This window comes from Ornithorhynchus anatinus, chromosome 3 (genome assembly GCF_004115215.2).
Source record: "Ornithorhynchus anatinus isolate Pmale09 chromosome 3, mOrnAna1.pri.v4, whole genome shotgun sequence".
Lineage (NCBI taxonomy): Eukaryota > Metazoa > Chordata > Mammalia > Monotremata > Ornithorhynchidae > Ornithorhynchus > Ornithorhynchus anatinus.
Genome location: NC_041730.1, coordinates 46,847,418 through 46,868,439, shown reverse-complemented (window position 1 = coordinate 46,868,439; position 21,022 = coordinate 46,847,418). Strand labels below are relative to the sequence as shown.

At 51.1% G+C, this 21,022-nt stretch overlaps 1 protein-coding gene and 1 non-coding gene across 11 annotated transcripts in view; both read right to left on the bottom strand.

The window, feature by feature from the left end:
- The window catches only part of MICAL2 (microtubule associated monooxygenase, calponin and LIM domain containing 2), a 197,449-nt gene that overhangs the window by 79,817 nt on the left and 96,610 nt on the right, over positions 1-21,022 (bottom strand). For 4 of the 10 annotated variants that reach the window (XM_029059580.1, XM_029059579.1, XM_029059589.2 and 1 more), the window contains 10 exons: positions 20,540-20,666; positions 19,730-19,820; positions 19,022-19,169; positions 16,415-16,614; positions 15,063-15,157; positions 10,153-10,221; positions 8,891-9,040; positions 5,106-5,210; positions 3,860-3,988; positions 32-112 (listed from right to left, as the gene is read on the bottom strand). In XM_029059580.1, coding sequence (XP_028915413.1) covers positions 32-112; positions 3,860-3,988; positions 5,106-5,210; positions 8,891-9,040; positions 10,153-10,221; positions 15,063-15,157; positions 16,415-16,614; positions 19,022-19,169; positions 19,730-19,820; positions 20,540-20,666 — 1,195 coding nt within the window. The remainder of the gene's footprint in view (positions 1-31; positions 113-3,859; positions 3,989-5,105; positions 5,211-8,890; positions 9,041-10,152; positions 10,222-15,062; positions 15,158-16,414; positions 16,615-19,021; positions 19,170-19,729; positions 19,821-20,539; positions 20,667-21,022) is intronic. The other 6 variants (XM_029059582.1, XM_029059584.1, XM_029059585.1 and 3 more) reach the window with 4 other exon arrangements.
- On the bottom strand, positions 13,787-13,924 carry LOC114810770. Its single transcript, XR_003758464.1, has one exon. It is a non-coding gene; the product is annotated as a small nucleolar RNA SNORA7 (small nucleolar RNA).

Below are 21,022 nucleotides of genomic sequence, written 5' to 3'. Positions count from 1 at the left end.
CATCGCTTACACTTGGTGAGGGATGGGGTACCTGGTGTGGGTCTGGCTGGAACGTGCTTCTTCTGACCAGAGCCTTTTCAGAAGGGCAGAGTTCTGCAGTGGAGGCTAAGGGCTGAGATTAAATACAAGCGCCCAGGTGAGTCACGGAAGCCTGAAAAAGTGTCAGACTGAAGCAGCAGCGGGGAACGTGTCTGGGGCCTCGTCTCCAGGCTCTCTTGCCTCCTGACTTAGAAGCAGAGTTCGAGTGACCAAAAATCATTTTCCCTGACAGGCCGCTGAAACTCGGCTCAAAAGTGTATCCCAGTGGGCCAGCATTATCCACTGGGTCCACTGACAGCTGACCATCCGGCTAGCTCAAAGGGCCCAGGGCGCTGCTCCTTGGTATCGGCCTTCTGAGAGACTCCTCCAGAGGCATTCAAACAATTTCAAAGCTGTAAATTTATTTCTATTAATGTCTGTCTCCTCTTCTAGACTGTAAGCTCATTGTGGGCAGGGAATGTGTCTCTTTATTCTTATAGTGCACTCTCCCAAGAGCTTAGTAGAGAGTTCTGCACACAGTAAATGTTTAATAAATACCACTGACTGATGGTTGAGTGACTGGAGTCCCACCACCAAAAAATAAGAACAATAATATTCTTATTATAGCCTCTACTTATCAGTCTATCAATTGTATTTATTGGCTCCTTACTGTATACTAAGTGCCTGGGAGAATGCAACAGAATTGGTAGACAGGTTCCCTGACCACAAGGGAATTTACAGTCTAGAGAGGAAGACAGACATTAATAGAAATAAATTCTTATGGGGAAGAGGTCTGAGGTCCAGAAGGGATGCCAGACTGGCTGGATGTGTCACCCACCTCAATGGGGGCCACTGTCTGGTTGCCATAATGTTGGAGGTAAAGAGGCTGGGTGACCCAGCTTCCCACCCAAGGAGAGAAAGCCCAAGGGGCAGGGGCAGAAGCAGCATCGTGGAGGCTGAGCAAAAAAGTTAAGTGACTTGCCCAAGGTCACCCAGCAGACAATTAGCAGAACTCAGGGCCTCCGTCTCCCAGATGTCCTCCTTCTCCCAGCCCTGTCTTGCTCCAGTGGCATGAGCTGTTTCCTCATCATGATTTTTTTTGTCTAATGGTACTTGTTAAGCGCTTATTATGTGCCAGGCACTGTAGTAAGCGCAGGGGTAGATGCAAGCTAATCAGGTTGGACACAGTCCCTGTTCCACTTGGAGCTCACAATATTAGCCCCATTTTACAGATGAGAGAACTGAGGCCCTCAAAAGCAGAGTGGCTTGCCCAAGGTCACACAGTAGACAAGTGGCGGAGTCAGGATTAGAACCCGGGTCCTTCTGACTCCCAGTCCCATGCTCTCTCCAATGGGACTGGGGATCTGGGCTCAGAGGGAAGGCTCTCTGCTGGCTGAGTCCCCCTGGTCCTTGAGAGATGCTGATCCCAGTCAAATGAAGGCCCTGGAGCCACCAGACAGTCGTCTCTGCAGATCTCTTTGCCCATTATAATAATAATAATCCTGGTATTTGTTAAGCGCTTATTGTGTGCCAGGTACTGTACTAAGCCCTGGGGTGGATACGAGCAAATCGGGTTGGACACAGTCCCTGCCCCATGTGGGGCTCACAGTCTCAATCCCCATTTTACAGATGAGGAAATTGAGATCCAGAGAAGTGAAATGATTTGCCCAAGGTGCCACAGCAGACAAGTGGTGGAGCCGGGATTAGAACCCACAACCTCAGACTCTCAGGTTTGTGCTCTAGCTTCTAAACCATCCTGCTTCCACCAGGGGATAAGCAGGCAATGCCTTCTCTCGCCCCAGGCTTCTCTGCTGAGACCAACCAGGAGAAGCTCAGACCTGTCAACCTGTACTTGGCCCCCTCCCCCAACTCCCCACTTTTTCCCCAAAACCTCAAGACTCCTTCAAAGTGAGAGGGTCCGCCCTGGAGTCAGCTGTGGGAGGGGCAAGTCTCCTCAACTTCCCACCTGATACAGATCCTCTGAGAAAGCTTCCCATCCTTAGTTCGGGCCTGCCCTGGGGCAGCTGGAGCTGACGCTGCCCTATGGGCTGAGCTCCCCAAAATAACCATATCATTTGCTAAGTGCTTTGGATATGTCAAGGACTCTTCTAAGTGCTGGGGTAGATACAAGGTAATCAGGATGGGTACAGTCCCTGTTCCATATAGGGCCCACAGTTTTAATCCCCATTTTACAGATGTGGAAACTGCGGCCCAGAGAAGTGAAGTGACTTGCCCAAGCTCCCAGAGTGGACATGTGGCACAGTCAGGATTAGAACCCAGGCCCAAGTTCTATCCTTTAGGCCTCGTACTATGGGGTTGCCTCCCCCCATGCCGCCTCCCGCCATGCCGCCTCGGCCCTGTGGACCCAGTAACCACCATCTCCAGGCATGGTGGGAGGGGGAACTGTTGGGGGGCCGCTGGGAAATCCCTAGTGAGTCCCTCCTGCTAGACTGTGAGCCCCCCCGTAGGACAGGGACTGTGTCCAAACTGATTAGCTTCTATCTACCTCAGGGCTTGGAAGAGTGCCTGGAGCATAGTAAGCGCTTAACAAATAACCCCACGGCACTCTCCCAGCCCTTCGGAAGCTTGGGCTCCGGTTCAGAGCCCGCCTGGAGCCCTCTGGGACCACCCACAGGCTCCAGCACCAGCCCCGCCCCATCCCACCCCTGGCGCCCAGTTCATCGGGAAGGACGCCCACCCCAGCCCCCAGAGATCATGGCCGAAGCCTTGGCTGTGGACCCACCCGAGGCGGGGACGGGGAGGACTCGTTAATTGATTAAATGTGTCTGTGTCTGCGAAGAGAAAAGTCTGGTCTGTCCGGGAAGATCCAGAGCTGGTCTGGCGTCCCCCCACGAGCCGAATCGGCAGTGACCGGTGCCTGGGTCCTACGTGGTGGCAGAGGAGAAGACCCCCTGTGAGAGAGCCCAGGGTGGGCAAGAGATGCCTTCCCAACCCCATCATGGCATGGCTGAGGAGCAGCATGGCCTAGTGGATAAAGCCCAGGCCTGGGCGTCAGAAGGCCTTGGTTTCTGATCCTGGCTCTACCGCTTGTCTGTTGTGTGACTTTGAGCAGGTCACTTCACTTCTCTGGGCCTCAGTTCCCTCATCTGTAAAATGGGGATTGAGACTATGAGCCCCACATGGGACAGGGACTGTGTCCAACTTGATTTGCTTGTATCCACCCCAGTGTTCTCCTCTGAGCGTCGCACCTGTACAGTTTCCAGTACTCTACCAGTCTTGGCTACGGGAGGGAGAGTCAAGCAGAGGCCTGTCTATTCCATTCCTAGCTTGGGCAGTGGCTAGTGAGTGGCAGGCAATCTGCTACAAGTCAAAACTCACCTGTGCTGGGCAGCAGCGGCATGGGAGAGAGTCAAGGGCGGAGACCCGAGTTTACTGTGCGGAAGGAGGCGTTGGTAAACCACTTACGTATTTTTAGCAAGAAAACTCTACGTATACACAGCCAGAACGATTGCACATGGAGAGCAGGCCATTCTGGAAGAGATGTGTCTATGGTGTCGCTATGGGTCGGAAACGACTTGACGGCATAAGACAAGCGTTTAGTACAGTGCCTGACACAGCAAGCATTTAACAAATGCCACAATCATTATTATTATCAATCTCTAACTAAGCCACTCCCTTACTATGCCATAGTCAGTGACCTTTGCTTGTCATTCCCAACAGACATTTCGCCAGACGGCTTCTCATAACACCCAGAAGCGACACGCCATGTCCCGATGCCTACAAAAGCCAGGGACCATGTTCTTCTCGCTCAACCTGCCCGGCGCCAGGCTGCTCTTTGCGTAAAGCACCTCAGCCACAGGATCTGAACGCGAGGGGCTACCTTTTGGGCAGGAGAGGCCAAGTCAACAGTGGAAGGAGCGGTGATTGCAGCAGCAGAACAGTCAGATGAGAGGCAAGAAGGAGAGGAGAGACGGTGAGAGAGGGACAGGCCCTTGGAGGGAAGTTTATTCTGCACAGAATGAAAAGAGGAAATGTTAGCTCACATCAATCAAGAGGCGAGGTGACGCCAGCCACAGGGCCGCTCGGGACCAAAGGAATCTAGCCCCCCATTTCTTGTGATGGACGGAAGCTTTATTTTCCACAGGCTCGCGAGGCCATCGTTTAAGCAGCCTCTGCTTAATCTTTCTCCACGCCCTCATGGGGCAGTCCAAAGTGCTTCCCAGGAAATTTTGGGACTCCAGACTCCTGGCTCTGCCTTTGAACCTGGTCCCCAGCTTCCCTCTGACGAGACCAGACATTGGCTGGGGTCCGAGATTCCTCCCCGGATTCCCTGCTGCTAAAGAAGGAAGAGACTTGAGATGCCGAGGTTGAGTCTCTGTCAAGCTGCTCCAACAGCCCAGCCCCAGAAACCAATTCCACTCACCCTTCCCCCGACCAGGGTCTCATGCCCGAGGTCTGTCATGGTCCGTGGGAAAATCAGAGAAATGGGCCATGCGGGACCTGAACAAAGCAGTCTGGAAATGGAGCTTCTGTTCTCAGGTCAAGGGTTGGAACTCATTCAAGCCGCTTTTAAAAAAATAATGGTATTTGTTAGGTGCTTACTATTTGCCAAACACTGTTCTAAGTGCTGGGGTAGGTACATGTTAATTTGATCGATTGGACACAGTCTCTGTCCCACATGGGGCTCACAATTTAAGTAGAAGGGAGTACAGGTATTAAATCCTCATTTTACAGCTGAGGAAATTGAAGCCCAGAGAAGTGAAGTGATTTGCTCAAGGTCACACATCAGACAAGTAATGGATCCAGGATGAGAACCCAGATCCTCCGACTCCCAGGCCCATGCTTTTTCTCCTGGGCTGCGCTTCTTTCTCCTGTCTTTCCTGTCCCTCTACATCAACTCCCGGGTCCTGAATTGTCATAACCCTCCTATACACTTTCTGACTCTCTCCAGGTGCAGATTGATTGTTCCTCGGTGAAAAACTGAACCCCCCCCCCACACACACACTTCCAGTGTGAACCATGGTTTATCACAAGGTGGCCAGGCCTGTCTTCCAAAGCCAGACATCTTATCCCTTTCCCCTTTCTCCCGCCCACCCATGCTCCCAGAAAACCCTGCCAGGTTTCACCTGAGGGAAATGCTCAGATCCAAACATGGAGGCGAGGTGAGCAGCTTTCTCCTTTATGTTCTTGGCCTGGAATTCCCTATTTGCTAGGTTCTGAACCCTCTTCTGCTGAGGTCGCCCGAGAAAGGAGAAAGAACAGAGACAAAGAAGGTAGGGTGAACAGCAGCAGGCTGAGCAGGAAAGGAAGTTTGGGCCCAGCTTAACATGGGCCCAGAAGTATCATGGAAGGAGAGAAAATGGGGACTCCAGGGCGCCAGAAAGGGCAGCCAACAAGGAGGGTCAGGACCAAGGCTCAAGGGTAAACCCAGGGGAAGCAAGAAGCCAAGAACTTTTAAGAATAATGATAATCATCATAATAATAATTGTGGTATTTTGTTAAGCGCTTACTATGTGCCAAGCGCTGTAATAATAATAATAATACCTTAATTACACTATTTGTTATCGTATTTGAATTAAGCACTGGACTAGAAACAAGATTCTCAAGTCTCACGCGGGGCTCACACTCTAAGCAGGAGGGAGAACAGGCATTGGACCCCCATTTAGCAGATGAGGGAAGTGAGGCCCAGAGAAGTGAAGTGACTTGCCCAACGTCACAGAGCAGACACATGGCGGAACTGGGACCGAGAAGCAGTGTGGCTTTGTGTAAAGAGCACAGGCTTAGGAGTCAGAAGTCGAGGGTTCTAATCCCAGCTCTGCCACTTATCAGATGTGAGACTTTGGGCAAGTCGCTTCACTGCTCTGTGCCTCAATTACTTCATCTGTAAAATGGGGATTAAGACTCTGAGCCCATGTGAGACAACCTGATTACCTTGTATCTACCCCAGCTCTTAGAACAGCGCTTGGTACCTAGTAAGCGCTTAACAAATATCATCCCCAGGCCCCGCCACTGACTCACGGGTACAGAGAAGGACAAGTTCTCGGTCCCTTTGACTCCAGAAATGAGGCCAAGTGGTCTGTGGCCTTTTTTCACCCAGCAAAAGGGCTTTCTAGGGGGTCCGGGCCAAATTGGGCTATTTCTGGTTGAACGGCTCCTTTAGGGCATGTGATTCCCATGTGATTTTCCCCCCATTAGACTGTAAGCCCGTCAGTGGGAAGGCATTGTCTCTATCTGTTGCCAAATTGTACATTCCAAGCGCTTAGTACAGTGCTCTGCACATAGTAAGCGCTCAATAAATGAATGAATGAATGAATGAATGAATTAGCAAACACGTTCGCATAACGTTCCCATATCCCACGTAACCACGTAATGAAACACAGAAGAGTGAATGAGAATGCAAATGCAGCTGAGGGTCTTGCCTGTAAATGATGATGATGATAGTATCTGTTAAACACTATGTGCCAAGCACTGTTCTAAGCACTGGGGTAGATACAAGGTAATCAAGCTGTAAATCTCAGCGGGGGTCCTCTGCAGAAGCTGGCTCAGGACATGGTGAATGTTTTGTTCCTGATTTGTTCCTTTTTTATGGTAGTTGTTAAGCATAAACTATGTGCCAGCTCCTTTACTAAGCCCTGGGATAGATCCAAACTAATCAGGTTGGACACAGTACCTGTTCCTCAAGAGGCTCACAGTCTTAATCCCCATTTCCCAGATGAGGGAACTGAGACCCAGAGAAGTGAAATGACTTGCCCAGGGTCACCCAGCAGACAAGTGGTGGACCCGGGATTAGAACCCAACTCCTTCTGACCCCCAGGCCCATGCCCTACCCATTAGGCCACGCTTCAGTCCCCGACTCACTGATCCTGCAGACGCTTGTCTTAGGACCAAGCTGCCTGCCCAACCTGAGTGACAGGCATCAGAGAGTCTGCAGAAGGGTGATCTGCTGCACCTGTGACCAAGTGGTCATTTGGCTCTTGGCTCTAGTGGACAGAATAGAGTCTTTCCGGCTTCCTGCCCAGGAGAGTTGAGTGCTTCAATGAGCCTATCTTAAACTAAGGCAGCTCGGGGCTCGTCTTCTGATGATTCTGGAAATGGGAGATCTGAAAAAGGAAGGAGGAGACCCCAACCCAAGCTTTTCCAAAGACATTGGATCAACTGACAGCCAAAGGCCATCGAAACTGGGCCCCAGACTGTGAGCTAGTGGGTGGTGAGGATTTTGTGCCTCTGGGCTTAAGGGTGTAGTTTCTAGATACAACCTCCAGCAGACAGCTGTGTTTCCCAGAAGCACCTGGGTCACTGGACAGAATATCAGGGATGGAGAGCGGGGAAGCTAGAGGGTGATGGGTGGTCCACCCTTAACCATGCAAACGAGTGTGCAGGAGGACAGCTAGAACGCAGTCTTCCAAGTGCCCTGGAGCCACATTCCGACAGGGGCCTGGGCTGAATGGAGTTTGGAAATAACCCAGAAAAACAACATGGTCTAGTGGCTAGAGCACGGGCCTAACTTATCTACGAGAACATACTGCTTCTCTAGCTGTCCTAGGGGTTGACGGCCCCTTGTCTTCCTCTGGAGGGACCGGGGCTGTAATCCCGGCTCCACTTCTTGTCTGCTATGTGCCCTTGGAATTCACTTCCTGCTCTGTGCCTCAGTTCTCTCATCTGTAAAGTGAGGATTAATACTGTGAGTTCTGTGTGGGACAGGGACTGTGGCCAGCCCGATTATCTTATATCTACCCCAGCGCTTAGTAGAGTGCCTGGCACATAGTAAGCGCTTAACAAATACCATACAAGAATTGCTGAGGGGTTGCTATTTCTGAAATAATAATGACTTTGGAAACTACAGTGCCCTCGAATCTTGCTGGAATTGATTGTCTTTCCTCTCTTCCCTCCACACTCTCAGGGTTCTGCATCAGATGGCGATCACAACCCCAGCTGGGACAAAGATCGTTTCCTCAGCAGGGGGCCAGAAAGGCACCTGTTTTTTGGACTCTACTGACTTAACTAAGCCATGGAGTCATACTACATAAGGAAACCTGAACGACCCAGGCCTTAACACACAGGGTAGAGAGAGCAAAGGGCAGCCTGAGAGGCCCAGTTATACCCTTAAAGAAACAGATGAACAAACACACAGGATCTTTCCTGGCCTTCCTCAGGCTCCGGAAGCTCCCGGTCTCTGGCTGGATCTTACTGAATGGCCTTTTTCCTCAGTGTCCCCAGAAACCCCAACTCAAATTGCACCCCATCAAAGTCTAGATATCCAAGCAGCGCAACTGTAGCCCATTAGGACTGCAAACCAGGGCCCTGTCTGAAGGGGATGACAACACAATTCTTCCGACGTCTGGGGCGCTCTGGTCCTTCCCGAGGGATCTGAAACGCATGTTTATCCAAAACACCTCTGCCAGTTTGTCATCATCATCCACCAGTGGTGTTTACTGGGTACCTACCACACTTGATAAAATACAGTGATAGTTACAAAAAAACCCTCTTCTCCAGGAGCTGACACATTGGATGAGAAAGCAGGTGCAAAGTGCCCAAATAAGCAACCCGTAGAAACAACGCAAGTTCAGTAAATACAAGAAAAAACCAAACTGAATCATTACATGAACAGCGAATCAAAGGACTTGCACCTGAGAATGAGGTCAGCTAAGGAATGCTTCTTGGAGGAGGTGATGTTTTAGGAAGCTTTGAAGGTGGGGAGGTAAGTGGTTTGATTTCCTAGGGAAGGGACTTAAACGCGGGGGAGGCTTGAGGCAACAGTTTGGAAAGAGGACATTCATCGATGGGATACAGTAAGGTTTGTCTGGGACGAGTAGAGCGTAAGCTGCTGGGTAGTCAGAGAAGCGAGTAGAGGGGCCAAGGGAGATATCTGGCATAGAGCCGAGTAGCTGACCGCCACGGGTTTCTGACTCACCTGCCTCCTGAGAGAGTGATTTGAGGCATTCTCTTCCAGTTTGGCCTGCAGTTGGATGGCCATCGACTTGACTTTATTTTGATTCCTTCCCTCTTGCAAACGGCCAAATTCTCGCTCGGAGCCCGTGCTCCGGTTAGAAAAGCTTGAGGGCTGTAAAATCCCAAACAGAATGGTTAGTTATCCAGTCTCAGAAACACGGGCCAACTTTCCTCTGCTCCTCACGACCCCATGCTACGGGTATCCAATACTGCCCCGTGGCCTTTCCTGACCTGCAGGTAGGCTGGCTGGGACTTCTCTGTCCAGCACACATAGTCAATCTCTCAGAGCAGGAAACGGCACCTTAAGGGCTAGGAGAGCAAGGGCTTAGGGGAAAGGAAGTAATGTTTGAGCTTTCAAAGACACCCGAGATTCAAGCTGCTCAGGAGGTGCAGGGTGGGATGGATGGTGTTTACTTGGTTTGTTTTTAATGGTTCCTGGAGGAAAGTCATAAATCGGACAGGTTTTGCCCTTCTGAAAGCCTACTCAAAGGGAGGTTGTGAAGGGACAGAGCACCCCAAATCTGGCCCAGAGATGAATTTTATGCCATCTCCAAATGGAGGCTTTGCATTATGCCTGGGTCTCGTTTTTAATTTTTTTATGGTACTTGTAAGTGCTCATTATGTGCCAGGCACTGTACTAAGCACTGGGGTAGATACCAGCTAATCGGGTTGGACCCAGTTCACGTTCCACTTGGGGACCCCAGTATTAACCTCATTTTATGGATGAGGGAATTTAGGCCCAGAGAAGTGAAGCGATTTGCCCAAGGTCACAGGGCAGACAAGCGATAGAGCAGGGATTAGAACCCAGGTCCTTCTGACTTTCAAACTCTTGCTCTATCCACTAGGCCACACTGCTTCAAGACACTGTTCTCCCTCCTACTTAGACTTTAAGACCCATGAGGGACAGGGACTGAATTTGACCTGATTAAGTTGTACCTACTGCAGTGCTTATAACAGTGTTTTATAGATAGTAAGTGCTTAACCAATACCATTAAAGAAAAAAACACGTGAACACGAATTGGAATATGAGAAGCCAGTGAAACGTAAGCAGCATCTCTGATGTTGTAGGGGTTTCTGTTGGGAACAAAATGGCCAGTAACCAGATGCTCTCATCCGAAAAAGATTCCACAGACCCTGGGGGACATCGGTGGCTTTTCCGAACATATCTACAGAATCCTCTCAAGTGTCTCTCTTTCATAAAGAAGGTGACAGAGCAGCACCCACCTCTGGAAAATGGCTTACGGTCTTTCGTCGTCTTTTGTTCATGTCATTTTCTTCAGTTTTACTTTCCACCTAGAACAGGGAGCAAAGCACAGTTAACTCCTGCCTAACGCGACTGTCCAACTCCTTGTGTGGGGCCTAAGGGCCCGGACAGAGAACGTCAATGGATTGTGCCAGGACTGTGCTTAAAGCAGCTTTGACTGATAGTGCTGAGCTCTGAAGAATGGCCTAGAGCACGGGCCTGGGAGTCAGAGTTCCTGGGTTCTAATCCTGGCTCCGCCACCTGTGTGCTGTGGGATCATTCTCGGTCTCCTACGCTGGAGCCTCCTCCCCCTCCCATCCTTTAACTGTTGGAGTTCCTCAAGGGTCAGTTCTTGGCCCTCTTCTGTTCTCCATTTACACTCACTCCCTCGGTGAACTCATCCGCTCTCACAGCTTTGACTACCATCTCTACGCAGATGACACGCAGATCTACATCTCCGCCCCTGTCCTCTCCCCCTCCCTTCAGGCTCGCATCTCCTCCTGCCTCCGGGACGTCTCCACCTGGATGTCGGCCCGCCACCTAAAACTCAACATGAGCAAGACTGAGCTCCTCATCTTCCCTCCCAAACCCGGTCCGCTCCCAGACTTCTCTATCACCGTGGATGGCATGACCATCCTTCCCATCCCGCAGGCCCGCAATCTCGGTGTCATCCTTGACTCGTCCCTCTCGTTCACCCCACACATCCTATCCGTTACCAAGACCTGCCGGTTTCACCTCTACAATATCGCCAAGATCCGCCCTTTCCTCTCCACCCAAACGGCTACCTTACTGTTCCGGGCTCTCGTTATATCCCGGCTAGACTACCGTGTCAGCCTTCTCTCTGACCTCCCTTCCTCCTCTCTCGCCCCGCTCCGGTCTATTCTTCACTCCGCTGCCCGGCTCATCTTCCCGCAGAAACGATCTGGGCATGTCACTCCCCTTCTTAAACAACTCCAGTGGTTGCCTATCGACCTCTGCTCCAAACAAAAACTCCTCACTCTAGGCTTCAAGGCTCTCCATCACCTTGCCCCTTCCTACCTCTCCTCCCTTCTCTCTTTCTACCGCCCACCCCGCATGCTCCGCTCCTCTGCCGCCCACCTCCTCACCGTCCCTCGGTCTCGCCTATCCCGCCGTCGACCCCTGGGTCACGTCCTCCCGCGGTCCCGGAACGCCCTCCCTCCTCACCTCCGCCAAACTGATTCTCCTTCCCTCTTCAAAACCTTACTTAAAAATCACCTCCTCCAAGAGGCGTTCCCAGACTGAGCTCCTCTTCCCCCTCTACTCCCTCTGCCATCCCCCCTTTACCTCTCCGCAGCTAAAGCCTCATTTTCCCCTTTTCCCTCTGCTCCTCCACCTCTCCCTTCCCATCCCCACAGCACTGTACTTGTCCGCTCAACTGTATATATTTTCGTTACCCTATTTATTTTGTTAATGAATTGTACATCGCCTTGATTCTATTTAGTTGCCATTGTTTTTACGAGATGTTCTTCCCCTTGACGCTGTTTAGTGCCATTGTTCTTGTCTGTCCGTCTCCCCCGATTAGACCGTAAGCCCGTCAAACGGCAGGGACTGTCTCTATCTGTTGCCGACTTGTTCATCCCAAGCGCTTAGTACAGTGCTCTGCACATAGTAAGCGCTCAATAAATACTATTGAATGAATGAACGAATGAATGACCTTGAGCAAGACCCTCAACTTCTCTGTCCCTCGGTTTCCTCATCTGTAAAACGGGGATGCAAGACCTGTTCTCCCTCCTGCTTAGGCTGTGAGTTTCATGAGGGAAAGGGATTGTGTCCCACCTGACTATTGTGTATCGACCCCAGAGCTATGCACGGTGCTTGTTACCTATATAGCACTTAACAAATACCACAATTATCATTATTTTTTTATAGAAGAGGACACCGAGGCAGAGAGAAATTAAGTGACTCGCCCACATTCACACAGCAGGCAAGTGGCATAGATGAGAACCCAGGTCTTCTGCTGATTCCTTGGCCTATGCTCTTTCTACTAGACGATGCCACTTCACAACTAGTTTCCCACGCGGTCTCTCTCTCTTCTTGCTCAGCACCACCTCGTACCGTGCACTTCCTCCCATCCAAAGGACAGCTACATGATCCCGATACCAAACCTCACACCAACAGGAGGACCCACTCAGTCTTTGCTATTGGGTGATTTAGTGTCACAGTATCAACTTTCATTCACACTGAAAATCCATGTAGGAAGGCGCTGCAACCAGGCCATCCTGCTGTGAGATATTTTCTGTGGAAAGACCCCTGTTTATTGAAAACTTTCCATTCCAGCTTGCTTTTCTACCCTCCGTTTTGAGCAGTCAAGGACAGTGACAGAGGGGAGTCCTTTAAAGCTTGTCAAAATCAGGACCTCTGGTCGCCCAGGCCCGCGTCAAAATGGGAGATCAAAGAGTGTTGCCCTCCTTTTAACATCTTCCTCCTCTTCTCGTAAATCACTATTTGGAGGATGGAAGTGATTTTCCCCCTACCATCTGGGCCCAAACCAAGACAAACAGATGGCTTTATTCCCCGTGCTATGGCTCCAGGCCAGCCCTGCCTCTGAGTCATCTAGTTTCCCAGCCTGGAAGCACCACTCTGCTCGGAGACACAGCCTGAAGGGTGTAAAAGTACAGAATGTCCTACCAGGCAGAATGCTTTTTTTCTTTTTTGTGCATGTGGGGTTTTTTGGATTTTTGTGTTTTTTTTTTTAATCATGGACTTTGCCTTCACTCAGAGAAGCAGCACAGTCTTGCTCCCCACGTCTCGGTTTAGGAAAGCAACTGTCGCCCTGTCCTGAGGAGATGCTATTGCCCCACCCCTTCCTCACAAGCACCTGGAACCTGACCCTCCTTCTGAACTTGGCTGACGCAGTTCACAAGAAAGTCAGAAAACATTTTCTGCAGCCAGCCACGGACTCGAATGACCTCAAAGAGCAACCTGATCAGCTTCACCTTGTGAGTAACTCAGGTCAGAGAGGAACTGAGTCTCATCGGGACATTTCCTACTCGATGGGGGTGGGAGGCTGACTGGTTGGATTCAGATCCAGTCAAGCCTTCAAGTGTTTCCTGAGATGCTTTCTCCCAATGTCCTGGAGGGTCCCAGAAATGAGCCCCGCCTCCCCCGATCCATTCCTGAACTCCTACAGGTCTTTTCCTAACGGGAGTGGCAATTTCCTCAGGGAGCTACGTTTAGTCGTAGGAGCCACCAGAGACCAACATCTGGACAGACACAAGAGAGAAATGACAGCAGAGACGCCCATGGTCTCGCCCCATTTTAAGCACTATCTTGCTCTAGACTGTGATCACTCTTGAATTTTTTTTTTTTGAATGGTACTTGTTAAGCGCTTACTATGTGTCAAGCACTATACTGCTCACTGGGATCTTGGCTTGTCTTAAGCTGTCGAGTCGTCTCCGACCCAAAGCGACACCATGGACACATCTCTCCTAGAATGCCCCACCACCATCTGCCATAGTTCTGGTAGTGTATCCATAGAGTTTCCTTGGTAAAAATCCAGAAATTGTTTACCATTGCCTCCTTCCGCGCCATAAACTTGAGTCTCTGCCCTCGACTCTCTCCCGTGCTGCTGCTGCCCAGCATAGGTGAGTTTTGACTTGTAGCAGATCGCCTTCCACTCGCTAGCCACTTCCCAAGCTAGGAATGGAATGGATAGGCCTCTGCTCAACTCCCCCTCCAGTAATTGAGACTGGTAGAGTACTGGAAACTCTCCAGGCACGAGCCTGAGAAGGTGGCTCACTGGGATAGATACAAGATATTCAGGTTGGACTGTGTTCCCACATGGGGCTCATGGTCTAAGTTGGAGGGTGAAGGATTTTAATTCTCATTTAAAGATAAGGTAATTGAGGCACAGAGAAATGAAGTGCTTTGCCCAAGGTCACCCAGCAGATTAGTGGTGGAACTGAGATTAGAACCCACGTCCTCTGACTCCCAGGACCTTTCTCTATCCATTTGGCCATGCTGCTTCCCATGCTGCTTTTGGAGAAGACAGAAGGGAGAAGGAGGGGTCCCTACAAATCACTGCTCTCTTGTGTTCTGGGAGCCTATACACACCAAACCCTCAGCACTTTAGCTTCTGGAAAATATTTCCTCTCCTGTGGTCTGCCAATTTTCCCGGGAGAACTGATCCAGGTAATGAGGGAATATGAAGCATCTTTCGGCAGGAAGACCCTGTTTCCTCAAAGACCAATAACATTTCCTTAACTGCGACTTTGGCACTTCTGCAGTCTGTCGGCAATGGTGAAATCAGTCAGTCAGTCAGCAGTAGTATTAATTGAGCACTTACTGAGTGCAGAACTCTGTACTAAGTGCTGAGAAGAGTACAATATAACAGACACATTCCCTGCGCACAATGGGCTTACAGTCCAGAGGGGACTCACAAGATCCCCCCAACACTTCAGGACATATTCCCCAGACCTTATTAAATATGAACTAATCCTGGACACCTCTCTTTTTCTTTCTTCCTCCTGTCCATAAATAATTTTAGCACCTGGCTCACCTTTCAGGCTGTAAGCTCCTTGTGAACAGGATTTTGTCTATTTATTCTTCTATACTCTCCCCAAAGTTCAGAACAGTGCTTTGCCTACAGTTTTCCTCACAAATATTATGCTAATAATAACAGTTATTATTATTGTGGTATTGGTTAAAATTTACTATGTATCAAGCACTATTATAAGCACTGGGCTAGATAAAGATAATCCCCAGAAACAGAGAGAATGCACAGAGAACCCCAGAAGTCAGAAAAGAGGGAGGGACAGGATGGAGAGGGAGAAAGGAGAGGGGAGGGGGGGAAAGAGTTGCAAGAAAGCCCCAGAATCAAGAGGAGGGAGGGACAGAACGGGGAGAAAGGGCTGCAAGAAAGCAGGCTCACCCTCGGGGTTCGCTTTCTGGGAAGGATCAGGTTCAGGTGGCTGTTGAAGACGGTCGAGTTGTCCGAGAACAGAGCGTTGTTTTGACCTGTGGAATCTGTTTGAGAGAAAGGGGATCTGCAGGGTGGCAGTGGGTCTAGGGGCCCAGGGTCGGTGCTGGGTTTGGAAACCACTCAGGGGAGAAGTGTCGAACCCAGGGGGCTTCTGGATGGGGATCGGGAGGGTGGTGGGGCACAGAGGGCCAGAAGCCCTTAGGAACCCCTGAGAACAACCTGGGGGTGCTCCACTAAGCAGACAGGCCAGGCAGCTTCTGTGTTTTGTGTTTCTCATGTAAAGTCCTGCGGGTGTGCTCATCTGTCTGCCGATCTCCCTTCTTCCCTCATCATTCTTTTTAGGACTCAATTCAGGAGAAGGCAGTTTCTGGGATGTAAGGGCCCTGACTATTTCAGAGGCACCACCAGGAGCCCACCCACAGCATCCATCCCACAGTCTCCCAAGCCGGGGGACGCCTCCCTGAAGTTGGGAGTCGGGACAGGCTCAGAGCGGACTAAGGGAGAGAAACACTTCTGCCGCTTCCCTCTCGCCCACGCCCTGCCTCTGGCCTGGAAGTCCATCCCTCTTCATATCCGACAATAACTCTTCCCCACCTTCAGAGCTTTATTAAAAGCACATCTCCTCCAAGAGGCCTTCCCTGACTAAGTCCTCATTTTCTCTTCTCCCACTCCCTTCTGCATCACCCTTGCACTTGAATTTGTACCTTTTATTTACCATTCCCTCAGCACCACAGCACTTATGTCCATAGCCATAACGCATTTCTTAATATTCATTTCTCTCTCCCACTCTAGGCTGTAAGCTCGATGTGGGCAGGGGATGTGTCTGTTATACTGTTATATTGTACTCTCCCAAATGCTTAGTGCAGTGTCTGCACACACTAAGCGCTCAATAAATATGGTAGACTGACTGTAAGCTCATTGTGGGCAGGGAATGTAACTACCCACTCTATTACCGTGTATTCTCCAAAGGGGTTAGTTTAGTGCTCTGCACACAGTAGGCACTCAATAAATGCCACTGATTGTTCCATAAGAATCCATCCCCTCAGGGAACTGTTCTTCCAAAAAGGCCAATGGGATTGGGAGGTTTGGAGAGATCCATGGGCCAGCATTCCAAGGTGGGATGTGCTAGAGGGAGAGCTAACAAAGGAGAGGGGGTGAGTTCAGGGTGTTGGGTGGTCCACCTCTAATCAAGAGGATGGATGCCCAAGGGGCAACCAGCTCATGGCTTCTACCAGTATCCAGGGCAGGCTGACCTCGGGACTTATTTTCTCCCAGTTCCGGGACAAGAAGTGGTCTCTTACCCACAGCCCTTAGGGGCAACCCTTCGAAGAGCTCGTAGAGCTTGGAGAGGTACAGGACCATGCTGAGTTTGTCGGGCTCCCGGGCGGACGCCATCTCTTCCCCCGTGGTGACCGGAGGGATTCCAAGCTCCCGCTCAGCAACGTCAAACGCCAGCTGGTTGTTCCCTGCCACGTCCTCCTCTTGAAGGGAGTCAAAGTCACTACGAAGCAAAGCGAGGAGAGTCAGGGAGTTTCGGTGGGAACCACTGGCCGCTGGCCAGAGCAGAGTCCCCCGGGACCCTCCGCCATCCCCCTCTTCCTCAGCCTAGCAGACGGCTCTGTGAACCCTCAGGGAGCACGGCCCAGGTAGCCCGGCCGGATGAGAAGGGAGGGGTCGACAAGCGAGGGGACTGGGCTTGGAAGAAGAGGGGAGACGTCTCGTGATTACACAATCTAAGACAGGGACCACCCTCAAACGGGGCCCAGAAGCTGGCTTGGAACTTGAATACCTCATTTTCATTCATTCATTCATTCATTCATTCATTCATTCATTCATTCAATCATATTTATTGAGTGCTTACTGTGTGCAGAGCACTCTACTAAGCGCTTGGAATATACAATTCAGCAATAGATAGAGACGATCCCTGCCCAACGATGGGCTCAAAGTCTGAAAGGGGGAGACAGACAGCAAAAAAACAACAAGTAGACAGGCACATCTACCCCAGTGCCTAGAACAGAGCTTGGCACATAGTAAGCACTTAATAAGTACCATAATTATTATAATTACTATGAAACTCTTGTTTGGGAAGATGGCAGGAAGAAACAATCTCAGTCCCCATGGTGCCAGAGAAAGCCAAGGCCCTCCCCAGAATGTAGGATCACTGAACGGCCGGCTCGTGGTGGAGAGTAGCGAGGCCTGGTGGAAAGAGTACGGCCCTGGGTGTCAGAGGACCTGGGTTCTAATCCTAGCTCTGCCACTCATCTGCTGTGTGACCTAGGAAAGTCGCATCACTTCTCTATGCCTCAGTTCTCTCATCCTCAAAAGGGGGATTCAATACCCGTGACATTCCTGAGGTTATCTGCAGCTCTTGGGCTGGAGGTCTTAGTCACCCGAGGGGAGAGTAGCAGCACTCCCCGGGCCTGCGGGACTGTGTGGGAGACAAAGACTGACCAGTCTCCCACCTTACCAGTCCTCCCAGGTGGGTATGCCTCAGGTTGGCCACGGCCTTGCTGTTCCACCACTGTGAGGGTATAGCCCAGGGTCTCCCTGACAGCATCGGTGGTGCGGCGGCATGGCAAAGAGTCATCGTCCTACAGTCCACAAGTTGGTTTCCCTAATCCCTTCCCTGAGGCCGCTCCAGGCCACTGACCAGCGAGTCCTAGGTGGAGTGAGATTTGGGGACGCACGCAGGTCAATCAATCCATCGGTGGTATGTACTGAGTGCTTATTTTTTGTCAATGGTATTTGTTAAGTGCTTCCTATGTCTCAAACACTTTTCTAAGCACTAGGGTAGATACAAGTGAATTAGGTTGGACTTGGTCCCTGTCCCACACGGTGGCTCACAGAATAAGCGTGCAAGGCTTATTTTATTCAAGGCACTGGACTAAGTAAGCGTGTGGGAGAGTACGTTACCAACAGTGTCGGTAGACATCTTCCCTGCCCTCAGTGAACTTATAATCCAGACAGGTCTGAAAAGGCCGTCTTCACTCTACCCTTGCTCCCAAACCCCGGCCAGCCAGAGCGACAGGGGAAGAAACGAGAAGCCAAAGAAGGAAACGTTAAGTTTCTAAAAGTGAAAAGGGAACCCAGTCCTATCCACAGGCCACGGTCTTGCTCTGCCAGCTCCACCACTTGCCTGCTCTGTGACCTTAGGCAATTCACTTCACTTCTCTGTGCCTCAGTTGCCTCATCTGTAAAATGGGGATTCAGTACCTGTTGCCTCACCCCTTATATGGGACAGGGACTATGTCTGATCTGACTGTTCAGTATCAGATCAGTACTTAGTACAGGGTTTGGCACACAGTAAGCATTTGACAAATGACTACAATTACTATTATCATTATTCTTCTTCTTACTTTTCCCTCAATCCCAGCTCTCCCACTATAGATGTCCCACATCTCTGGGCTTTACCAGCATATCTGCCCCCAGCTTTGCCCCAGCCCCAGTGTAGCTGCCCCCCTGAGCTCTGCTCCACAGTATAGATGACCCCCAGCTTGCCCCCTCAGTTTGGATTCATTCATTCAATCAATTGTATTTATTGAGCACTTACTATGTGCAGAGCACATAGATGCTCCCCAGCTCTGCCTCCACAGTGTAGCTGACCCCCAGCTCTGCACCCCCACACTGTAGATGACCCCCCCAGGTCTGACTATCCCCCCAAGTGTAACTGTCTCCAAGCCCTGAACAACCCTCCCCTGAAGTATAGCTGAACCCCAGCTCTGGGCTTCCCAAGTGCAGCTTCCCTATAGTTCTGGGCATCTGTCCCCAAATGTAGCTGCCCACCCACCCCCCAGTGTAGCTGTGCCCCAGCTCCAGACATCCCGCCCCACAGTGTAGATGCCCCTGCTCCGGCCTGGGCTCCCCCAGAGTTGCAGGCTTCCTCCCGAGCCTGGTCCCCACATACTCACATGAGGTTGGGCCTGAAGCGGTGAATGAGGGCACACAGCGCCAGGCCACTCTGCCAGGAAGTGGTCAAGTCCGTGACCTCCACACGCCAGTAACCCTCCGTCTGCTTCTGGCACCAGGACAGCAGCGTATTAGGACGGATGTCGGATTCTAGAAGGCCGGCGGGAGCAAAACCCAACATTACGACGGCGGAAACTCTGGGTTCGAGCTCTCCGTGGGTCGTGGGGAGCAAGGCCTGCCAGAGGAGAGAGGTGGGCCCTCACTCCAGACCCCAACCCCCTTTTCTAAGCTGGGCCAAGCCATTCTGGTCACCAGAGGGGGCAGATGTCTGTCATCCTCTCCCCCATCGGCAGAAGGGTAGAGGAAACAGCAGGGCATAGTGGATGGAACACGAGCCTGGGAGTCAGAAGTTCATGGGTTCTAATCCCGGCTCCACCACTTATCTGCTCTGTGACCTTCGGCAAGTCACTTCGCTTCTCTGGGCCTCAGTGACCTCATCTGTAAAGTGGGGACTGACACTGAGCACTCTACATGGGACAGGGACTTTGTACAACCCCATTTGCTGGTATCCACTCCAGCACCTAGTACAGTGCCAGGGACATAGTAAGCACTTAACAAACATCACAATTATTATTACTGTTATTATTATTGGTGGGTCTTTCTATAGCAGGACCCGGGGGGGTGGGGGTCAAAAGATCAGGAAAGCCTACCCCGTCGAGCAAGGCTGATGGATCTTCTCACAGAGCTGGCTCTCTCCAGGGGGAAGTGGTGCAGCTCTTGAGTGATGTACAGATGCTTCACCTAGAATCAAAGGTATTTCTTGAGCACTTATTGCATGCAGAGCGCTGTACTAAGCACTTGGGAGCGGACGCTACAACAGAATCCCAATATTAGTGCGACTAACATTGTAACTGACCAGTGTAGCTGCCCCCCAGCTCTGCTCAGTCATTGTGACAGACCCCCAGCTCTGGACTCCCTCCCCTGTATGTAGACGCCCTGCAAGTCTGGATGTCTCCCCCAAAGTTTAACTACCTTCCAGGTCTGGACATCCCCCTCCCCCGTGGACTGGTTAGTCAGGGTGGCAAGACAGAGTGGCCCCCGCTCACTGCGCTTTGGCGGACCACCGTCAGCTCCAACCCAGGGCCATAGGTCTGACTGGACTGAGCCCACTTTCCCAGAACCTTCCCTCGGGCCTGGTTCTGGGAACAACCGCCGCCTTCAGAAACTAGACCCCGGGAGAGCCCACCATTGTCTCTCCCTCCCGCCCAGGGCCAGGGCCGAGGGAAGGCTGCTAGCCTGAACTCAGGGGGTCCTCAGGCTCTGGCCCCGTGAGATGAAGGGGCAGGGGGTCAACCTTGTTTGGTTTCGTTGTCTGTCTCCCCCATTCTAGACTGTGAGCCCATTGTTGGGGAGGGATTGTCTCTCTTTGTTGCCGAATTGTACTCTCCAAGCGCTTAGTACAGTGCTCTGCAAGCAGTAAGCGCTCGATAAATAAGATTGAATCGAATGAATGAACAAACCTGATGGGGTCGGACGCAGGTGGAATTCAAGTTGGGGTAGCGGGTCCCCGGGTCCAGGGTGTACTGGTCGAAGTTCTTGTTGATGTTCTCGGGAGTCGTCTGAGGAAGCAGGCGGTAGAGACTCTCCCTGGGGCACACGAGGGTGGGGACGACTCAAACACTTCCCTCCGGCCCACGTTCTGCCACCTGCCTGCCCTTTTCCCTTTGAGTCCTATGGGGGACAGGGCCTGTATCCGACCTGATTACCTCAGAACTCCCCCAGTGCTTAGGACAGTGGTTGACACATAATAAGCACTTAAAAAATACCATAAAACAAAAAGATGGGTTTGGTTGAGTTCCCTAAGAGCCAGCCATTAGACTACTGCAAATCTCTTTATTCATCTCCCCTTCCAGCCCCACAGCACTTATGCACATATCTGTCATTTATTTGTATTAAAGTCTGTCTACCCCTCTAGACTGTCAGCTCACTGTGGGCAGGGAATA